The sequence below is a fragment of the Vombatus ursinus genome, unplaced genomic scaffold (assembly GCF_900497805.2).
Source record: "Vombatus ursinus unplaced genomic scaffold, bare-nosed wombat genome assembly UNPS02014768.1, whole genome shotgun sequence".
Lineage (NCBI taxonomy): Eukaryota > Metazoa > Chordata > Mammalia > Diprotodontia > Vombatidae > Vombatus > Vombatus ursinus.
This window is the reverse complement of record NW_020954546.1, coordinates 12540290-12560863: the sequence shown is the minus strand read 5'-3', so window position 1 is coordinate 12560863 and position 20574 is coordinate 12540290. Positions and strand designations below refer to the sequence as shown.

General features: G+C 38.0%; 1 protein-coding gene across 3 annotated transcripts in view; it reads left to right on the top strand.

Moving 5' to 3' along the window:
• Window positions 1–20574, top strand: part of BAZ1B (bromodomain adjacent to zinc finger domain 1B) — a 64578-nt gene that overhangs the window by 7322 nt on the left and 36682 nt on the right. For 2 of the 3 annotated variants that reach the window (XM_027861565.1, XM_027861567.1), the window contains exons 3-6: window positions 6601–6745; window positions 7071–7272; window positions 9389–9510; window positions 14830–15027. In XM_027861565.1, the coding sequence (XP_027717366.1) occupies window positions 6601–6745; window positions 7071–7272; window positions 9389–9510; window positions 14830–15027 (667 nt within the window). The remainder of the gene's footprint in view (window positions 1–6600; window positions 6746–7070; window positions 7273–9388; window positions 9511–14829; window positions 15028–20574) is intronic. The other variant, XM_027861566.1, reaches the window with a different exon arrangement.

Here is a 20574-nt window from a genome sequence, read left to right as displayed (position 1 = left end):
TGCGTAACCTTGGGCAGGCTGACTGTAGGTCTGCATGTAGGCCACACTTTTTTCTCCAAACTTGACTTGTATTAAAACATTGGGGTCTCCTTAGTGTTGCTTTTTCAGCGTATCAGAGAAATATGCAACCTCAAATGGATTGTTAGGACAGTGCCACTGTAGATCAGCGTTTGTATTCTTCAGAGTTTTTGATCATGGAAACAGTGTTACAGATCACTACATTTTGGCTATATTGTGTGTTAACAATATTTTAGGGTTTAGCCTAGGAACTTAACCATCATCTGTAACATTTGTTTCTATAGGAAAATACATGGCAAAATGGGAAAGTGGGAATATTCACTATTCACTTTTTAGGCTATGTGGGTAGCCCTGTTCTGTCCTGATGCAGCATAGCTCAGTCATTTATCAGTGCCGAGGTGTTCAGTCGGGAATTCAGAACTTGGGAGAATGCCTGATGCCTGAACTTAATTTTCTTTAAAAATTTCATTTTTAGGAATATGAGCTACATGTAAGGTAGTATAGCATCTTAATTCTTTGGCCTTCAGTTTCCATATTTGTAAGGTAGGGGTAGTAATTTGGCATTATGTGGTACTTTATGGTTTACAAAATACTTATTACCTCCAGACACTTTTGTGAAGTGTGATTAGTATGAGTAATATCCTACGAGTGAAGAAACAGACTTAGAGAGAGGCCAGCTTGACACATCTAGGTAGGAAGTAGCCAAGGTTTGAGCCAGGGCCCTTGACAGAGAGTTGGTGTTTTTTCCGTTGTCCAGGAAAGTGCTTCAGTACAAAACACATTCAGTATTCGTCATAAAGTAAGGTGATATGGAAAATCACCTGAAAGAACATTTTTCTCAATCTTCTGACTTAGTTTTGATGCTCTTTGCTGAACAAAACCTTTTTTTGAGGGGTGGAAGGAGGAACATCTAATATAGGAATTGGTTTTTCCCATATTCAGATGCTGCAGTGAACTATTGAGTTAGGGCAGTAAGATGTGATTTTTTTTTTTCCTTTACAGAAATTTTTACTTTCTCCAAAATATATTAGGTTTATACTTAGTGACCATATTCTTTTATGTTTCATACTTATTTCTTGTCTATTGTGGAAGTAAAGAGCACTGTTTGTTTTCAGGCTTTCCTTGGACCTTAGGGGAGTTGCATTGACCTACCACTCATCACAGGCAATTGTGATGAATGACAAGGTTGTACATTTTGGTCAGTAGTTCCAGCTTTACCGTGAGGTTTTGTTTTTGTTTTTGTTTTTGTTTTTTTTTTACTTTTTGCTGTGTTATTTGGTTTTTATATTTGGTGTGTCTGGGTTCAAACCATCATTTGAGCAACAAATGGTAATGAATATTCTTAATTCTTTGTGACAGAACTATACTCTCAAAATGTCTGATTAAAATTTTAAAATATACCCTAATGTTAGGGTGGGCTAGGAGGGGACCTTATAGCAACTAAATGTTTCTTTTCAGAGGATTATAGATGATCACAGTAAAGAGTTGAAAGGAACTTTATAGATTACTTATTTCACTTCCTTTCATCAGATGAGCAAATGACTTGGTTAAGGTGATAGAGGTCAGTGGTACTAAGTGGTAGATAGAGGATTCAAACCCAGTGCTTCTGCCTCCAAATGAGGTCATCTTCTCCCTGTCATCTGGAGAAGCAGAGCCACCAGCAGAGCTAGATGCTTTGGGTTTACTCTGGCTTCCTGCCAAAACACCACTGTTGACAGTTTCCAAATTATTGGACTGCCTTGTTGACTGTTGTTGGTAAGAGGTATTGACAGTTTTCTTATGTGTGATTATTGCTATCTGAATAGCTGAAATGAAATTGGTTAATGTTTTTATAAACATAGATATCTAACTTGACAAGTAAAACTGAACCACATTGAAAGACGCCAGAGATATTTCTGTGGACAGTAATGTATTATGTTCATCTCTTGGACCTTGAGACACATGTACCTTTATCAATAGTTTATAAATATAATTTAGGAATAAAAACCAGCTTTGAGTGATTTGGGTTTTTCCCCAAGCATCTTTTCCATATTCTTCTCAGTTTTAATATTTCTAAATATGCCAAATATTACAATTTTGGGAGTTAAAATGACTTCATTCTAACATTGTATATATTTCAATTTTTCCTCTGTTTCCATTGCCTTAGAGATTTTCTTCAGTGGTCTCAATTTCTTGAAGTTTATCAATCAGGTGCATCACAGAAGTGCCCTAGCCCAGGTGGCCTGAACATGAATCCCTTGTCCCATCCCCAGCCTTAAAGGTTGGAATGGGGGTGGGGAGAGGAACCTGGGAATTCCCCACTCTTGGATAGGATAGTTTATTTCGAGCTAGAAGATCTTGGAGGGGATGTAGTCCAGACCCTCATTTTACAGGGAACTTATTAGGGTCCAGAAGACAGAGGAAGAAGTGACTGGCCAGTTGTCCAGTAGATAGTAAGGTGTTAAGGGGTGGAACCAGAATCAAGCACATGGTTTGCTCCTTTGGCCCCCTTTTACTCATTTCTGATTCTGCCCCCTGGGGTCATAGAGAATGAGTCTTCAATGAGATGGCACTAGTTACTCTGGTCTCCCAGGAGCCTTGTCCAGGCTTCATCCTAGAGAAACAGCATTAGTTCTTTTAACTGATATTCATTATTATGACATGAACTGAGGCTGTCCACTATTCTTACTGTCTTCATGACGTTCTTCAGTTATCAATAGCTTTCCTAAAATATGACATTCAGCAGAGCCATAAGTGAAATATATTCTGACCGGGACAGTGGGATTGTTACCTCTTATCGTGTTGTGCCTCTTTTAATGTTGTCCAGAAGATGGTATTAACTTTCTTTGTTACCTTGTTACACTTAATATATTGAGTGTGAAGTTCATTCAAACTCTTAAGACCTTTTTTTTAAAACTAAGTTTTTATTGATGTATTCTATTCATCGTAGTTATTCCTAGTTTTCTTCCCCTTCCCAGATAGCCATCGAACAAATAATTTTTTTTTATAACTAGGAATCATTATTATTTTTAATTTCTTTTTTTTTTGGCAGTTGGGGTTAAGTAACTTGCCTTGGGTCACACAGCTAGTGTCAAGTGTTTGGTCTGAGGCCGGATTTGAACTCTGATCCTCCTGACTTCAGGGCCGGTGCTCTATCTACTGTGCCACCTAACTGCCCAAATAATATTTTCTAAGAGGAGGAAAAATCAGCTTAACTGATTAGTAACGTTGAGAGAGTCCACAAGCATGTGCCATGTGGACCCTCCCACCTCCAAGAAGATATGGGTTGAGGGTGTCTTCTCATCTCTTCATTTGAGTCCTGTTTGATCTTTATAATTTTGTTATATTTACCTTTGATTCTTTTGGTGTGTAGTTCTTTCCATCTACATTGTTGTAGTCATATAGATTTTTCTTTCTTTATCATGCAAATAATTTCTTATAGCACAGTAATTTTCCATTACATTCACATACCACAGTTTGTTAATCCATTTCTCAAGTCGATGGGCATCTACTTTGTTTCCAGTTCTTTGTCACTACAACAGTTTTGATCTATGTTGGATTTTTCCTTGACTTCTCTTGTCGTTTGAGACTAGCAGTCTTAGTCACATTTTAATCATTTATTTAACATAATTCCAAACCAACATTATTGGTATGTCCTCCTTTCCATAGTCCCTCCTACATTGACTCCTGGTATTTGTCTTCATTAATAATTTGCTTGATGAGAAGTAAAGCCTTAATTGTTTTGATTGGTATTAGTTGTTGGAAGCAGTTATTGAAAGAAATTTTTTTTTTTTGAGAAATGTGTTGCTTGATTACTTACTCATTGGGGAATGTCTTTTCTTTTTCTTTTTTTCTTTTTTTTTCTTCATAGTGAGGCAGTTGGGGTTAAGTGACTTGCCCAAGGTCACACAGCTAGTCCGTGTCAAGTGTTTGGTCTGAGGCCGGATTTGAACTCAGGGCCACCTGACTTCAGGGCCAGTGCTCTATCCACTTCGCCACCTAGCTGCCCCAAGAATATCTTTTCTTGCTCTTATCTGTGTTAGTTTGATATCCCTTAGCAGAAATATTTACAAAGATATTCTCAACTGTTTCCATTTTTATCCTAGTTGTATTGATTTTTTTTTCATGTGATCAAGATCATTTGTTTTAATCTCTTTTTGATTGTGTTTCAGTGAAAGAGCTCCTTCCTTTCCCGACTCTCATCCCTCCCTTCCCCTGAAAAGTACCTGATCCGATTTATGGCGAAATCTTTTCTGTTCAGGTCATAATGTGCATTTTCAGCTTATTGCTGCATGTTGGATAAGGTGTTGATCTGATTAAGCCTATTTCTAACATTCTGCTCTCCAGTTTTCCCAGCAGTTTTTCTCAAATAAGAAATTCTCTGTCATTTGAGTATATCTTAATTATGACATTCTGCCCTCTTATTTATTATTTCTTTTGAATAAGGAATTTATTGTTTCTTTTGAATAAGGAATTCTTTTAATTAGCATCATGCTGCCAAGTCTTAAGTTGTACCTGTGAGGTCAAATTTGCTACCTTAAGCTTTGTTACTTGTTAGCTAACTATACTCTTTAGTCTGTGTAGATCATTGAAACCATGGGTTTCATTACTGATGCCTTTTTTGGATTTTGCTTTCTATTTTGGTGAAATATATATACACTTTTCTTCTTACACAATCTTTTTTAGTTTTAAAAGCCTCTGGATTAGATGTGCCAGACCCTAGGCAGACACAGTCTTCCCATCTCATGTGTTGCATTTCCTGCTTCCTGGACTGGAAACTGTCACTCTTATATTTTATTCTGCAGCCCCAGAATTCACATCTTATTCTTAGCTACCTTCTTTTTAACTAATAGTTCACTTCTAAAATATTTTATCTTTTCTTTGATATCTTGTCTTTGATGGACTATAGTGATGAAAACTCCATCTGTACAACTAAGATCTTAATTTTCTTATCCCAAATTTCAAAACCTTTATCAATACTTTAAAAGTTTTTCCTGGCAATATCTTTTGTATTTAGGTATTCTTAAGAAGTAGGTCATAATCATCTGTTTTTGACCATTTGGGTACCTCTCCATTATGAGAACAACAAATAGCTATTTTAATATGACCTTGTGTGGAGTCACTAGTTAATCCTTCTCCACAATTCTTCTGACCCATTCTGGATCATCTCTGATCTGATAGACCCTGAGAGTTTACATAATTTTTCCTCTTCAAGAAGGACCTCATATGTTTCTTAGCTCTAAGGTACAGTGGTCCTTCTTCCCTTCTTATCATCACAATCAGGATTCTTTTTGCCTCTTTTGACCTTTGTGTTTACATTGAAGCACCCCCACCACCCTTACATTTCAACTTTTGTTGTTGTTCATACCTCTGGTTTTTAAACCATCTGCATGAATTACTCTTTGAGTTTAAAAGGGCAAAGAAAAATCAGTCCACCGGAACTAACCAGCACATCCGATGTGTCAGACTTAAAGTATGAAACTTTTATTTATTTATTTTTTAAGAAAAACTTCATTCTCCTTGATAATTTGGAGTATAAAGAGCTGTTCCTTGAGCTTCTTTGACTTTTCCAGTCAGCAAGCATTTCTCTAGAACTCTCAGCTCAAGTCCTTCTCTTCATCTTCTTGCAGAACCTTCTCACCTACATGCCTGGAGAACTTGAATCACTTCTGGTAAAACTAATAAGGTATCAGAGTCCCCTAAATTGTTCTGGATAGCTTGGGTATAACCCTTTAAATGCCAGCACTTCTAAATTTTAGCCACTAACTCATTTCTTGTTCTGGAAAGATTTCTCTTTTTCTACATAGTATGTATCTTGTTCTTTTCCCTTTGTAAGTAGGTTTTATTGCATATGAAGTGTTCCATAAACTAAAGAAATCATAAATTTGATATTTATTTTTACTCTATTGAACATAATTTTACCTTTTTTGATGGCTCAAATTCACCATTTTTAGCATCGGTTTTTTAAAGGCCTCTTCCTGGCCTGAGCTTGTGGGCTTAGACAGGGATCAGGCTGTTCAATTGCAGACCTCTCTCCTCAGCCGAGGCTGAAAACTCAATTCTGTGGACTCTAGGGAAGAGGGCAGCCCATTTACAGGGTAGGGTTGGGGGGCAAGGCTCCTAGGTTTCCCCAGACTCAGAGAGGTAATAAAACTTGAATGTGGTAAGAGTTGATGTCCCAGAAAAGGACCCTTTGTCTTGGCTTATTGTTGTTAGACCATCCATTGTGTGCCTTCAGATTGTTGTGCTTTTGGAGTAGTTGTATCTTTCTGTAATTTTTGTGTCTCTTCCCTTACTGTTGCTATGATATTCCTTCTTCCAGCTTGTCCTTTCTAATAATTTTGCACAATTACTTGCTAAAATTTCATAGCTAATAAGTGTCGGAGGTAGGATTCCTTTCACGTGGCTGTGTAGAATAATGTGTTTCCTTTCACATGGCTCTGTATAGTAATGATTTTGGATTGTTAGTTTGTGGCTGGGAACTAGTTTTAGACCATAGGGCTCACTTGTTGAGTGCTGGCCAGTAACATTTCCTTGACCAAATGGCTGAAGTTGCTGTTGTTTTGAATTTTCCTTCTTATTAATTATGACATCTGTGCTTAGCTTGAAGGAGGAGTTCCCTGCCTGGTATGAGAAGCTTGTGCTGGAGATGGTCCACCACAACACAATCTCCTTAGAGAAGTTGGTCGATACTGCATGGCTTGAGATCATGACCAAATATGCTGTGGGGGAGGAGTGCGACTTTGAGGTGAGTGCCTCCTTGGGTCTGGAGCTGCTTAATTTACCTCCTCTGTATTCAGGTAGGAGGAGTCTTGCAATGGGCCCAGAGTGCATCTATACAGGAAAAAGTTGCTAGAGGTCTAAACAAAAGGTACTATCCCCCAGAAGAATAGAAAAGATGCAATTTTAACCCCATTTCTATTATTAAAATCTAAAGTGTCTTCTTGCTTCAGATACTGTGACTTAATGAAGTAATAAGCTGTGTCTATTTTATTTACTAAATCCATTTTGGTTTCTTGGTTTTTGTTTTGTTTTGTTTTTTCTTTGTTTTTTGTTTTTTTCCTTTTTCATAGGTTGGGAAGGAAAAAATGCTGAAGGTAAAGATTGTGAAAATTCATCCTTTGGAGAAGGTGGATGAGGAGACCTCGGAGAAGAAATCTGATGGTGCCTGTGATTCTCCATCAAGTGACAAAGAAAACTCTAGCCAGGTGGCCCAGGATCATCAGAAGAAGGATCCAGTCATAAAAGAGGATGAAGGCAGGAGAGATAGTATTAGTATGTATAGTGTTAGTTTTAATCAAGGGTTTGTGATCAAAGGCCAGTTCATTTTATACTGCTCAGAAAGCTTGTTTGTATAGCTCAGATATAATCTCACTGTCTTCATTTACCCTGTGTTAACCTTTGTGATGAGTTCATGAAACAGTAAGGAACAAACAAACACTACAACCTTTCCTGCTCAGTTAGGCAGGGAGGCGGCCCTGAATTAGATGTGTCCATTTTAGCTGGCCATTTCTCCCTACTTCTTTGGATGGCTGTGAGAAGACTCTCACAGGGCCCTGAAGAAAAGGATGAGACTGTTACAATATTTTTCAGTTATATGAAAAAAAAAATTTTAGCATTCATTTTTAAAAAAATTTCATGTTTTAAATTCTCTTCCTCTTGCTCTTTTCCTCATCCTTGAGAAGGCAAGCAATATGATATTGATTACACAAGTCATGCAAAATTTCCATGTTTCCATATTAACCATGTTGCAAAAATAACAACATTAAAAACAAAAATTTAAAAAAAGTTTTTAAAACTATGCTTCAGTCTGCACTTTGAATTCATCAGTTCTGTCTCTGGAGGTAGATATATTAATCAAAGTAGCCAAGTCATTCACAGTTGTTCATCAGACAATATTGCACTTTATTATATACGGTGATGTCCTGGTTCTGCTGACTTCACTTTGTATCAGTTCAGTTTAAGTCTTCCTATAGCACAATAGTATTCCATCCTAACCATATACCACAACTTGTTCAGTTATTCCTTAATTAACGGACATCCCCTCAATTTCTAGTTCTTTGGCACTATAAAAAGAGTTGCTATAAATATTTTTGTACAAATAGGTCTTTTTCACTTTTCTTTGATCTCTTTGGTATATAAACCTAGTAATGGTATTTCAATGGCTGATGAAAACCCGGCCTGGTACATAGTTTAACAAAATCTGTCTTTGGTTTTGATCTGAATCCTAGAAGACTGCTGTTAGTATTTAAGATATTCTTTTAGTACCTTTAATTCAACTTTTCCTGTTTCTGAGTGAGGTACAAACTAAACTGGGGTTGTCCTCTCACCACCATTTTCCATTCGACTAAGTGGTTGTCAGTCAGAATTGGAAGGGGGCAAACCATTTTTTCTCCCTCCCTTCATCCTACTATAAGAACAGTAATTTACCACTGTTATGAGTGTTTTTATTCAAGTATAATCTTTAACAGTACTTTTAAATTTTCTACTCCTGGAAAAGTGTTTTTCAAATAGGTTTGGAATCTAGAGGTAGCCTTTGCTTAAGAGAATGACACCATAAAATATACTAAAGCTAAGTTTTAAAATTATTTTCTTGAATAGTGTACACATCATGGCATAAACTTGAGTTGCTCTATTTCATAAGCAACTCAATCTTTTTTCGTCCTTTTTATTTTTGTTTTATTTTTTAAAATATTTTTCATTTAGGCTTTTTTTTTTAATTGATAGAGAAAATAAATAAAATACCACCAAGCTTAATAAGTAGAATGAGGTAAGTAACTTAAGACCTTTAACTCTTTGGCTTGGTGACTTGAATAGTTAATCGGTCGTCACCAGCTGTTCGGTTTTGGCCTGTTTGGTCATTTTTATGTGAGATCTTTCAGAATATTAAAAATGCTAATAGTGTCCTAAAGTTGAGGGAGTTAGGACTCATAGTTTTGGGGGTTTTTTCCTCCATGATTTTTCTAATATAGGCTGTATTTTAAATTCCTAATTAAATTTTTTTTTGCCACTTTTATTTAAGCATTAACTATTAAAGAGCCCTCAGATTCTAACATTTCTTATGAAATTGAATAACTTAGTTATATCTTAAACGTTCATGTGACACTAACATACTGGTTTACACATGAAGCATATTATAGCAATGGTAATTATTACATGATGTAGATTTTATGTAGCTTTGATTCTCTCTAAGCTTTGGCAAATTAAAAGAGCATTTTGTGTCTTAAATTTAAGAGCTCTTTTGGAAGTATTTTTACCACATGTATAGGAGTCAGGAGATGAGTATTGTAGTTAGTTAGTAGACCAGGACCAATAGGACAGTGAGCTTTTCAGACCTGAGATTTGTTGTTCTGTTACATGTTCCCTAACTCATTTTTCTTTATATATCCAGGTGATAGAGCACGTAGGTCTCCTAGAAAACTCCCTACCTCCCTGAAGAAAGGGGAGAAGAAATGGGCCCCTCCAAAATTTCTGCCTCACAAATATGATGTGAAACTGCAAAATGAAGAGAAGGTATGTTGGCACTTCATCTTCCTTCCCAGAAGTATCAGGGAAAATTAAAAGGTAAAGAAGTCCAATTACTTAGTGTGTAAATGATTAACAGTCCTTTAATTAAACTCCATCATAGGTCTGAGAAAGGCTGAGGTGTCATGTCAGTTTTCAGTAAATAGAGTTTCCAGCTGCACGATCCAGAGACCCCCTATCCTTCCAGCTCCCCTAGACCTGTCAGGAAGATTTCTTTAATTCCAAGCCACTAGTGGTGGCACTCATTGCTTGAGGTGTTGCTAGGGATGTTAGCTACTGAATTTGAGGCTTTATGGGGGTAAGGGGGAGGAGCTGTATTGCTATGTGTATGTATGTAGGGGTTACCTCTGGCGTGTATAACTCTCTTATGGATACTGAGTATGAGTTTTATTTCCATCACCTTTTCTTCTAAGGAACCCAGGAATTGTTCTCTTTGCTTCCTTTTTCATTATTTCCCCCATTGCTTCTCTTCAGAGTTTTCTCCTTTCTTATAGGAGGGCATTGTGGAATGGAATTCACTTTCTTGTTTCTTATGACTGCCCCTGAAACAAAAAAACATCCCTTTCCAGATTTTAAAATGGTTTTTAATCAATAAATATCATACCCCAATCTGTACAGGACATTGGGGATACAAAAATAAAGCATCCCTACCTTCGAGAATCAGACCTGGGTTGGAATCCCAGCTTTGTCACTTAGCACCATGTGACTTTCAGAAAGCAACCTTCCCCCTCTGAGCCTTAGTATCCCCATCTCTAAAGTGAAGGGGGGAGTATTTGATAGCCATAGTCCCTTCCAGCTCTACTAAATTAATTGAGCCCATGATCCTGTAGTAAGGAAAGGACATCGATGATAGTTGTGACTCTTTGCCTACACGAATTGAAATAATCCAGCACAATTTGTGGAGAACACGGTGGGTATGACATTAGAGACATAGAAAAATAAGACAGGGTCCCTGCCATCAAGGAGCCTTTTGACTAATGGAGTAAATAAGATGTGGGCACAAACAATGAAAACGTGATAGATGCATAGCAGAGAATCTTTGAAGGCTAGAAAGAGAAGAAACAGAAGTACAACTTTATAGGTCGCAACAGGGGATCACGGAAGGCTTCCCGGGAGAGATGCCACATTTGAGCTGAGAATAATGATGATGATGATAATGATAATAATAACTAACATTTTAGAGTGTTATGTGCCAGTCACTGTGCTACAGACATTACATGTATTATCTCATTTGATCTTCCCAACAACCCTGGGAAGATAGGTGCTGTTATCATCCCGATTTTTACAGATGAGAAAACTGAGGAAAGCTCAGGTGAAGTGACTTGCCCAGAGTTGCACAGCTAGTAAGTTTCAGAGGCTGAATTTGAACTCGGGTCCTTCTGACTCCAGACTCAGTCCTTGGAATGGGTAGAAGCTCAGTGAAGAGAAGTGGAGGAAGAAGGCATATTTCAGGCATAGGGGTCACTGTAAGCAAATCCAAGGAGGAGAAAAAGAGGGGGAGGGATTAAGGGGACTGTAGTTAGTTCATTTTGTAGGAGTGGGTAAATGAGGAGAAAGAGCAGGCTACAACTGCCTGGTAGTAAGAGAGCTATGAATGCCAGTTTAAATTGTTGATTCAAGATGTTTTTTGGGGGCCTTTGGACATTTTAGCCAGGGAGGGACATGATGAGAGCTGTTTGTCAAGAGGACTTCTTGCTCACTTGAGCCTTACGGTACATGGGAAGAGGGAAGAGACAGAAGATGAGACCAGTTACTAGAACTCTGCTTAATTAGTCAGTCCAAGGTCAGCTACCTTTCAGAGGAAGTCTGATTCTTAATGAGTCTCTTGTAATTTTGTCATGGAGCAGATGAGGTCTCCGTGGTAGAAGGACATGGGGGAAAGGGACAGGGGAAGGTCAGGAGTGACCTGGGTAAAAGACGTGGTTTGTCTTTTCCATTAAAGTGAAAAGTGGAAAGCTGAATTGGAAGTGGGAATGGATTCCATGTGGCAACAGCAGGTTTTATAGTAGTAGTAATCCAGAGGGAAAGACCTGGTAAAGGGGCCCAACCCCAAAGAGGGAGGCAGGCAGCTGGGGGAAACCGGAGTTTGTGTTTCATTCCAGGGTATTACTTTGCAAAGGGATTGATTATAAGTGAAAAGTAATAATGTCCCTCTATTTGTAACAAAATTATTCTAGTCAGCGTTTACTTTTTATTGAATATCTTTTTACCTCACCTAAATTTACCAGTGTATTCTTTCTCTTTCCAGAGAGCCTAACAAAGAATTTTTAAAAAGAGAAAAAAACAGTTCAGTAAAATTTAACCACATTGAAAAAGTTTACTTCAGCGTACTTAGGGAATTAGCAAAAAACCTAATTGAAATGTTTAATAGTTTCAGTAATGTAGCAGAGTGCAAAATAACTCCACACAAAATATAGGGCATTTTTATATTGCCATACGAAATCAAGGAAGGAATAAAAACAGAATTGTCCTATTTATAATAATAGTCAAATGCCTACATCTACCAAAGATACTCAGCAGTCATAGAGTTACAAAATGCTTGTGAAAGAAATAAAACAGCTGAAATAACTGAATGATATTCAGTACTTGTGCCTGGGTCATGACGTACTACCAAAATTAACATATAAACTTAATGCTATATCAGCCAGACTATCAAGAAGATGCTTTACAGAGCTAGAATGGAATAACACTTGGAGAAACCAAAAAAATCTAGAATATTAAGAAAAACAATCCCAAAAAGTTTGAATAAAAGGAAGAAAAGAGTTCTTCTGGAACATAAATTACTTTATAAGGCAGTCATCCAAACTATTTGACAGTGCTGGTTTAGAAAATTAAAAAGTAGATCATTAGAATAGGAAGATTTGGAATCATTTTACGTAATGATCTAGGAAAGAATTCCATATTTGACCGAACTATCTAGGAAAGCTAGAAAGCAGTCTGGGAGAAAATTAGGTCTAGATTAACAATTTCTACTACATAACCTCAATAAATTCTCAATGGAAATGGAACCAGTATTATACCAAAGGTTACACCACTAAAGAGAAGAGAATCAAATTATGCACTTTACATAGCTAGTGAAATGAATTTGTAATATAAAAGCATAAAGATTATGAAAAATAAACTGGATATTTTCACTTGCAAGAAATTTTGAAACCTGCACAAACAAAAGTAGAGCCATTAGTATAAAAAGGGAATGGGTTAACTGGAAAGAAAGATCTTTATATCAATATATCTGAAGATATATTCTCTCATAACAAATATATAAAAGTAAAAACCTCACTAGATAAGTGGTCAAAGGATATGAACAGTTCTCAGAAAGTTTCTCAGCTACTAACAAACTAAAAGAATACACTGACCCTCCCCCCCCCACACACAAAGAAATAGGAAAAATACAAATCAATCCTATTCTGAGGTTTTACTTCACACTCATCAAATTGCAAAGCCAACAAGAGATGGGACTAGTCAGTGTTGTGAAGACAGTGCAGAGTTGGTTGATTTGTGAACTGGTCTGACTATGCCTCAGTACAATTTGGAAATGTGCAGAGAAGATAGCGAAAATTCCATTGTGAGGCACATATTTCAAGGGTACACCAGTCAGTGACTATTAAGGATCTACTATGTTTTGTACGGGTATAAAAAGTAAAACAATCTCATGTCATTAGTTGCTTTTTTAGTATCAGTACTGGATAATGGATAAAGGTAATGGATAAAGGCCTATCAGTTGGTGATGGAGTATTATGCTGTAAGAAATGTTAACCATAATGAATCCAGACAAGTATAGGAAGATTAAACCATTATAAATTAAGCAGAACCAGGAAAAAATCTCTCACACATACACACACCCCTTTAAATTTTTTTTTTAATATTAATAGGACAGATATTTTTCTTTTTTTCTTTTGGAGGAAATCAGGGTTAAGTGACATGCCTAAGGTCACACAGCTAGTAATTGTTTGAGGTCAGATTTTAACTCGGATTTTACCCTATTGACTCCAGGGCCAGTGCTCTATCCACTGCCTCACCTCACTGCCCCAGCAGATATTTTTCCATCATGGCTCTCTATGGTGGAAAAGAAATTACTTCTGAACTTCAACACTAAAGAGTTATCTTTGGCAATCCTGAAAAAATAATCCTTAATTAAAATGGAGCAAGTCAAAATAGAAGATAAACTTATGCACAGTCAAAGGTATCAGCTCCGCCATTGCAGAGGGATTTGTGGAACACAGGTGTAGTGAAGGAGCCATTTCCTGGCTTGCTTAGCTAGGCATAATAAATGTTAGAGCTGAAAGGAGCCTCAAAGTCATTTGGTCCAATCCTGCTTTGAGATTGGTAAGATTTTTTTCTAGTCCTCCCACTGGAAGCTTACCTTTGAGCCATGTTGTATCAGGGTAGCCATTGTCCTAAAATACTTGAGAAGAGGAAGAAGGGTCCCTTATATAGCCTAGCCTTCATCAAATTACAGATTTCTATTGTGAATCACTCTACTTCAAATTTTATTTTCTCAGAATTGCAAAGAGTGAAATGGCGCTGATATTTGAGCTCTGGAAATCTTCTGCAGTTGTTAAATATGTACGGGCCTTATAGTAGAGAGGCAGTTTTCTTGACTTGAAAGAATTCCTTTTAAGGTGGCATTTTGTCTTTAAACTTGATTCGTTGTTCATGTAAATTGATAATCCTGTTCTACAGGTGGCACTCAGGTCGATTTGGAGAATAAGAAATTGTTGGGGCCATAGGGATATGGTGGTTGTTTTCACATGATTGAAGGATTTTCATGGAAGGATTATTTATTTTTAAATAGTTCCAGAGAGTAGATAAAGTAGTATTACAGGTGAAAAGTTTTAGGTAAGTGTACCTAGAACTCAGTATAAGGAAATATTTCCTAATATTTTGAACTGCTTGAAACTGGAATAAACATCCCTTTAGCTAGTGTTGTCTGTTCACGCAGACATTCAACAAGAGGTGAGACTACATGGTGTCTGAGACTCTTGATATGGTTAAGATCTTTTGAGAAGTACTTGAGAATAGCCTGTATCTCAAAATCCTGAAACACGAGCCCTTTTCTCCTTCTTAAAATGTTATGTTGGTGGCAGCTAGGTGGCGCAGTAGATAGAGCACCAGCCCTGAAGTCAGGAAGACCTGAGTTCAAATCCGACCTCAGACCAAACACTTGACACTTACTAGCAGTGTGATCCTGGGCAAGTCACTTAACCCCAATTGCCTTAAAAAGAAAAAAAAAACATGTTATGTTGCTCTTACTGTACTTAGTAATCTCGTTGGTGCCCCAGTAATGAATTTTGTTTGACTTCCTAGATCATCAGCAATGTCCCCGCAGACAGCTTGATTCGCACCGAACGGCCACCCAACAAAGAAATTCTTCGGTACTTTATCCGCCACAATGCTCTCCGTGCCGGCACGGGTGAAAATGCGCCCTGGGTGGTAGAGGATGAGCTGGTGAGGAAGCATGCCCTGCCGAGCAAGTTCAATGACTTTTTACTTGATCCATACAAGGTAAGGGCTCTTGATTGGGAAAGTCAGACCATTAGGTCAAATTCTTGGGGGGGATGGAGGAGTTGACAGGAGTAGTACTGCAGTAAGGGTGACATTCAGGCGTCGGAAAAGAGATCTTGGGAACTTGTATTTGGTACCCTAGGGCTAAGGGGAGGAGGTGGTTTTCTTTTTTCCCCGATGAAATATCATTAATTAGGAAAAAGACTTGCTCAGTATGTTGTGTATTTTTTTTTTTTTTTACAAGTCCCAACATGTGTGAAGAAAGTTTGAAGCATATATTGAATTGGCTCGATAACTGTGCTTTAACATTTTTGTAATAAGTTGTTCAGTCTTCTTTGGAGTCATCACTGGAGCTTTTTTTTAAACTTTCCTAGATAAAAAAACTGAATTTGCATGTTGTAGTGATTTGTGAATGAGTGGGTAAAACATTCATTCGTTCACCACCTTTAGCAGACATTTACTGTATGGTTTCTGTCTTCAAGTTGTTGTGCTTCATGGTTTTAAAATCCTGATTCTGTGAATCAAATAAAATTACTTATTGGCAGTCCTTACCCAAGAGGGGGCGGGTATTTATGGTAGACTAGTAGAAAATGCTAATGTTTTCTAGAATTTGAGATTTCCTTCACAGGGCAGATCATTTAATTCTTAACACTTTCTATGGAGTGAGTTGTAGTCATGTGACAAGTGGGAAAACAGGTACAGAAAAGAGAGTAACAGCTCATGGTCACAAACAAATGGGTAGTGAGTCTTCTGACCGCCAGTCCAGAGTCTTTCCACTGTATGGTGGTGATTTATTGGATCATTTGTGCCTCTTAACTTTATCGGATGAGCTTCACCTTAAAAAGCAAAAACAAAACCTGGACTCTTGCATTTTCATAATAGCATTTTCCTTTTTAAAAAAAAATTTCTTTTTAACTAAAGATCCATTTTATCTTCCCAGTTGAGAAAGAAAGAGAAACAAAACCCCTGGTACAAACATTTATAGTCAAAGAAAGCAAATTCCCACATTGGACATGTCCAAGATAAATATGCACAGCCTGAGTCCATCACTGTGATCAGTCTTTTGTCTTATAATATTGTTACTGTATAAACTGTTCTCCTGGATTCTTCTTACTTCACTTTGCTTCAGTTTGTATAAGCCTTCCCAGGTGTCTCTGGAGCCATTTCCTTCATTGTCTTCATCATTTCTTTCGGTATGGTAGTATTCCTTCACATCATTTTGTTTAGCCAATAGTTCTTTGCCACAGCAAAAAGAGCTGCTGCAAACATTTGTACACCCTTAGTGTGTTTGGCTTAGAACTGATCTCTGCCTTACTCTACCTTCCCTCTTGTTCTCCCTCGTTTTGCTCCTCTGTTTCTTTGTTGAGTGAAATGTATTTTCGTACTCAAGTGTGTGCATCTGTGTATAGTCTCTCTTCCTTGTACCAGGCAGTTCAGATGACAGTGAGAGTCAAGCTTCAGGCTGCTCCTCCTACCTCGCACCCCTTCCTACTTGGTTGTGCAGAATTGTAACACACTCTGATTATGGGAGGTCTTTCCCCCTAATGTCTTATACCTCTTCCTCTCTAACTCTTCCAATGCTTTTTAGACTGTCAAGACATAACTGAATTATTCCCAGGCCCTTTGTCTGATACCTGATGAGCATGGGTTCAGAGGGCACACGTGTCATCTCCCCAAGTTAGAATTGAAGTGGCTTATCATGTGTTTAAGTCTCTTATGATCACATTTACCTTTTTATGTTTCTCCTGATTTCTGTGTTTGCACGTCAGAATTTCCAAGCATCTGTGGTCTTTCATCAAGAATGCTTTGAGGTCCTCTGTATCATTATCAATCCATTTTCAGGTTTTCTGGGTAATTTTTGCCTTCTGGAGAACTGAATTTTAAGTTCTCTGCTACTTTAAACTTGCGGCTGCCAAATCATGTGTGATCATCCTCAGTATTTGAATTCATTGTTTCTACCCGCAGTACTTTTTCTTTAAGCTGGAAGTTCTGGATTTTGGCTATAATGTTCCTGGGAATTTTCATTTTGAGGTTTCTTTCAGAGGGTGACTGATGGATTCGTTCTTTTTCTAGTTCCACTTTGTGCTCTGGATTTAAGAGATCTGGACAGCTTTTTAGATTGCTTGACTGGGCTCTTTTTTTAGATATTCCAATGATTTTAAAATTTTTTTCTCCTTGATCTCTTTTTTAGGTCACTTGCTTTTGCTATGAGATACTTTACATTTTCTTCTACTTTTTTCAGTCCTTTGACTTAGCTTCTATGTGGTCCATTCTGATTTTCAGAGTTTGCTGCTTGGGCAATGTTTTGTACCTCATATACCTAGCTGTTACTTCTCATTCGAGTTCTTTCTTCCATAGCTCTTGTTTCTTTTTCATTTTTTCCCTCTAGCTCTCTCATTTTATCATAAAAACCATTTTATAACTTTATCTCTTCCAGGAATTTTAGTTCAATTTATGCCCAAGTTATGTTTTTCTTTGAAACTTTGCTTGTAGAGGGATTGAATTTTAAAGCCTAGAGCCACATGCTTCCCTCTTGCTTTATAAATGCCGGATTCTCACCACCTCAGTCCACAGTTCTTCTCGAACTCTGAACTGACCTGGACTTCTAGAAGACCTTTTGACCCAGACCTCATTGATGAGGCCTTTTGAATCACCTCCTCCATTGATGGCAGTGTTATTTAAGAGCATTTTGAGGTGACAATCAGTGTAGGAGACAATTGATACTTGTTTGACTAACACAGTTAAGTAGCACTTCAAAGCTGAGTATTGTTTTGTAGTCTTTTCTCACTTGAGTAAAGCTCAAAGTCATTAATGGTTCAGACCCTTATCACTTCATCTGTCATCATCTCAAACACCATTTTATTTATTTACTAAAATAATCTTCCTAAAGTATGCCGGGGAACCCATTACTGTCCTACCCATGGGGTCAGTGGTTCTCATTTGCCTTTAGGGTAAACCCTCTGCAACTTGTCTCCCTCCTACCCTCTCTGGCCTTTCTTACATGGTGCTTTCTATGGACTCTGCTGTAGCTGGTTTCTTGTTATATCCTGTTGCTCTCCTAAGCCCTTCTGTCCAGATTACATTCCTTCCTTATGTCTGCCTTTGCAAATCCTTTTCTTTAGGACCTAGCTTTGGGCTTGGCTTGTCAGTGGTGCCTTCCTGGATCATCTACCTGGGAGATCAGCACTTTTTCTAGAGTCCTCGGGTTGGAGATCCCCTTGGTCGCATCACTTTTTACCTTATACTGGCAGCACTCCATTGTGTGAGGGCTTGTGAATCTCTAAAAATATCATGGTTTTCTTAGTTTTGTCTGATTTCTTTCTCATGACTTTTAGGAGAAGCCGTTGAGAGATGGCATTGGCAAGAAATGTAACAACCCAAATGGCCAGTGTTGTTTTGTCTTGTCCAATGTTTGGACTGGATTGCAGGATGGCAGATCAGTTAGCGACTGAATCTTTGTGTCTAGATCATCCACTGCTTTTGGCAGGAATTGTGCCTTCATTTGATTAGTGCCTTGCTTGCCGTCATTCAGTGCTTTGTATCCACTGAATTAGAATTGAAAGCAGGTCCTTCTCTAGTTTGTTCCTTTGGGTTAAGTGTGCTGGGGAAATGTGAAGACACCTGAGTGTCTTGACTTTTATGGCACCATCCTGAGTTTATTCGAGCTTCTGTCCTTTCTTAAAGTTGTGTCTTTGGATGGTATAGTTGGTGGAGATATAACACCACTGTTAAGTTATTGAGATGTGAATTATTAGCTCCTGTCGCATAATTTATACTGGTTTAGCATCATCATTTAACAAATAAAAGATGTTTCTCATCTCTTCTGTTAACAACATTGCTAGGTTGGGGAGACCTAGATATAAGAAAACAACAATATATACATACATTGGCCTGGAATTTTTCTTTTAGTAAAATATTTTGTCTCTTGAATTTTTGTGTTAGAGACCAGGGCAAGAGGCACTTCTTCAGCTAAACTGTAATAATTCCTATTTGCCCTCCAGTGAACTTATTTCTGATGTCCTTTTATTCCAAAACATTTTCTTTTCCAATTACTTAATAAGGTAAAAAGGACTCAGTAATGTAATCAGGCAAATTAAGTACCATGTGACATGCCTGCATAGGAGCAAGAGGGTCACGAGGGCAGCTGAGAATTGTTGGCAAGATCTTTTACTTTCACAGCAACCTGTGAGCCCATTTTATAGATCAGAAAAAGAAGCGAGGTCCCTGCCAAAGCTAATGTCTTAGGCAGGTTTGAGCCCAGAATACCAAATGTGGCTAGTTTATGCTCTTGAGTTTGATTTGAACATACTGTCACTAACCAATAAGTTAAATTTTATAGATGAATCTAGTACTGCCAATAGTTTTATTGATATAATTAATTTATTAAGGACATATATACATATATTAGTCTGACGCATTCTGGACTTGGGGGCTGTTCAGAGCCCCAGACTGGGAGATGGGACTGCCATTATTGCTGGGTCGTAGAATTCAAGACGGGACAGAAAGTGAAGGAGGCGCTGAGGTTGGAAATGGCTTTAAATGTCAGGCGGAAGAGTTTATATTTAATCCTGGAGGTATTAGGGAGCAGTGGAGGTTAGAGTGGGGGGGTGGCATGGTCATTCCTGTCCTTTGGGAAAATCACTTTAGCAGCTGAGCAGAGGATGGCTTGGAGAAGGGAGAAACTTGAGGCAGGGAGACCATGAGAGAGCTATCTCAGCGTTCCAGGTGAGAGTTGATCAGGGCCTAAACTAGGGTGGTGACGATGTGAGTAGAGAGAAGGGGCATTATGCAAGAGATACTGGCGATCGAGAGAGAGATTGGCTGCTCTGGAGAGCAGTCTCAGTTGAGTGAGGTCAGAATCTAGATTACGGCAGGCTAAGGAGTGAGAGGAAGTGGAGCTAGAGATGGCAGAGAAAGGAAGCAATGGTTTAGGATGATGACTTGAGGGGGTGCTAGGAGCAGATAAAAGTAGGTTTTTGGTTATTTCTTACACTTTTATTTAAAGTTTTAAGTTCCAGATTCCATCCCTCTCCCCTCTGTGACATGGTAAGCAGTCAGAGATAGGTTATGCATGTGCAATTATGTATAATATTTCCATATTAATCATATCGTACAAGAAGACTCGAATAAAAGAAGGAAATGAAAGTGAAAAGTAGTCTGTATTCAGACAGTATCAGTTCTGTCTCTGGAGGTGGATAATATGCTTCATCCTTGGTCCTTTGGGATTGTCTTGGACCATTGCATTGCTGGGAATAGCTAAGTCATTCACTGTTCTTTATTGAACACTATTGCTATTACTGGGTACAACATTCTCCTGGTTCTGTTCACTTTACTACACATCAGTCTTGTAAGTATTTCCAGGTTTTTCTGAAATCATTTTGTTTATTTTTAAGAAAGGTAGAGAATTAGAGATGTTTGAAGGCAGCAGGGAAGGATCCATTAGGAAAAAAGGTTGAAGTTTAGAGAGGATGATTGAGGTTTAGTCTGCTGGTGAATACTAGAGGCATTAGGATCCAAGGGCACATGTAAAATGAAGGACCTTCTTTT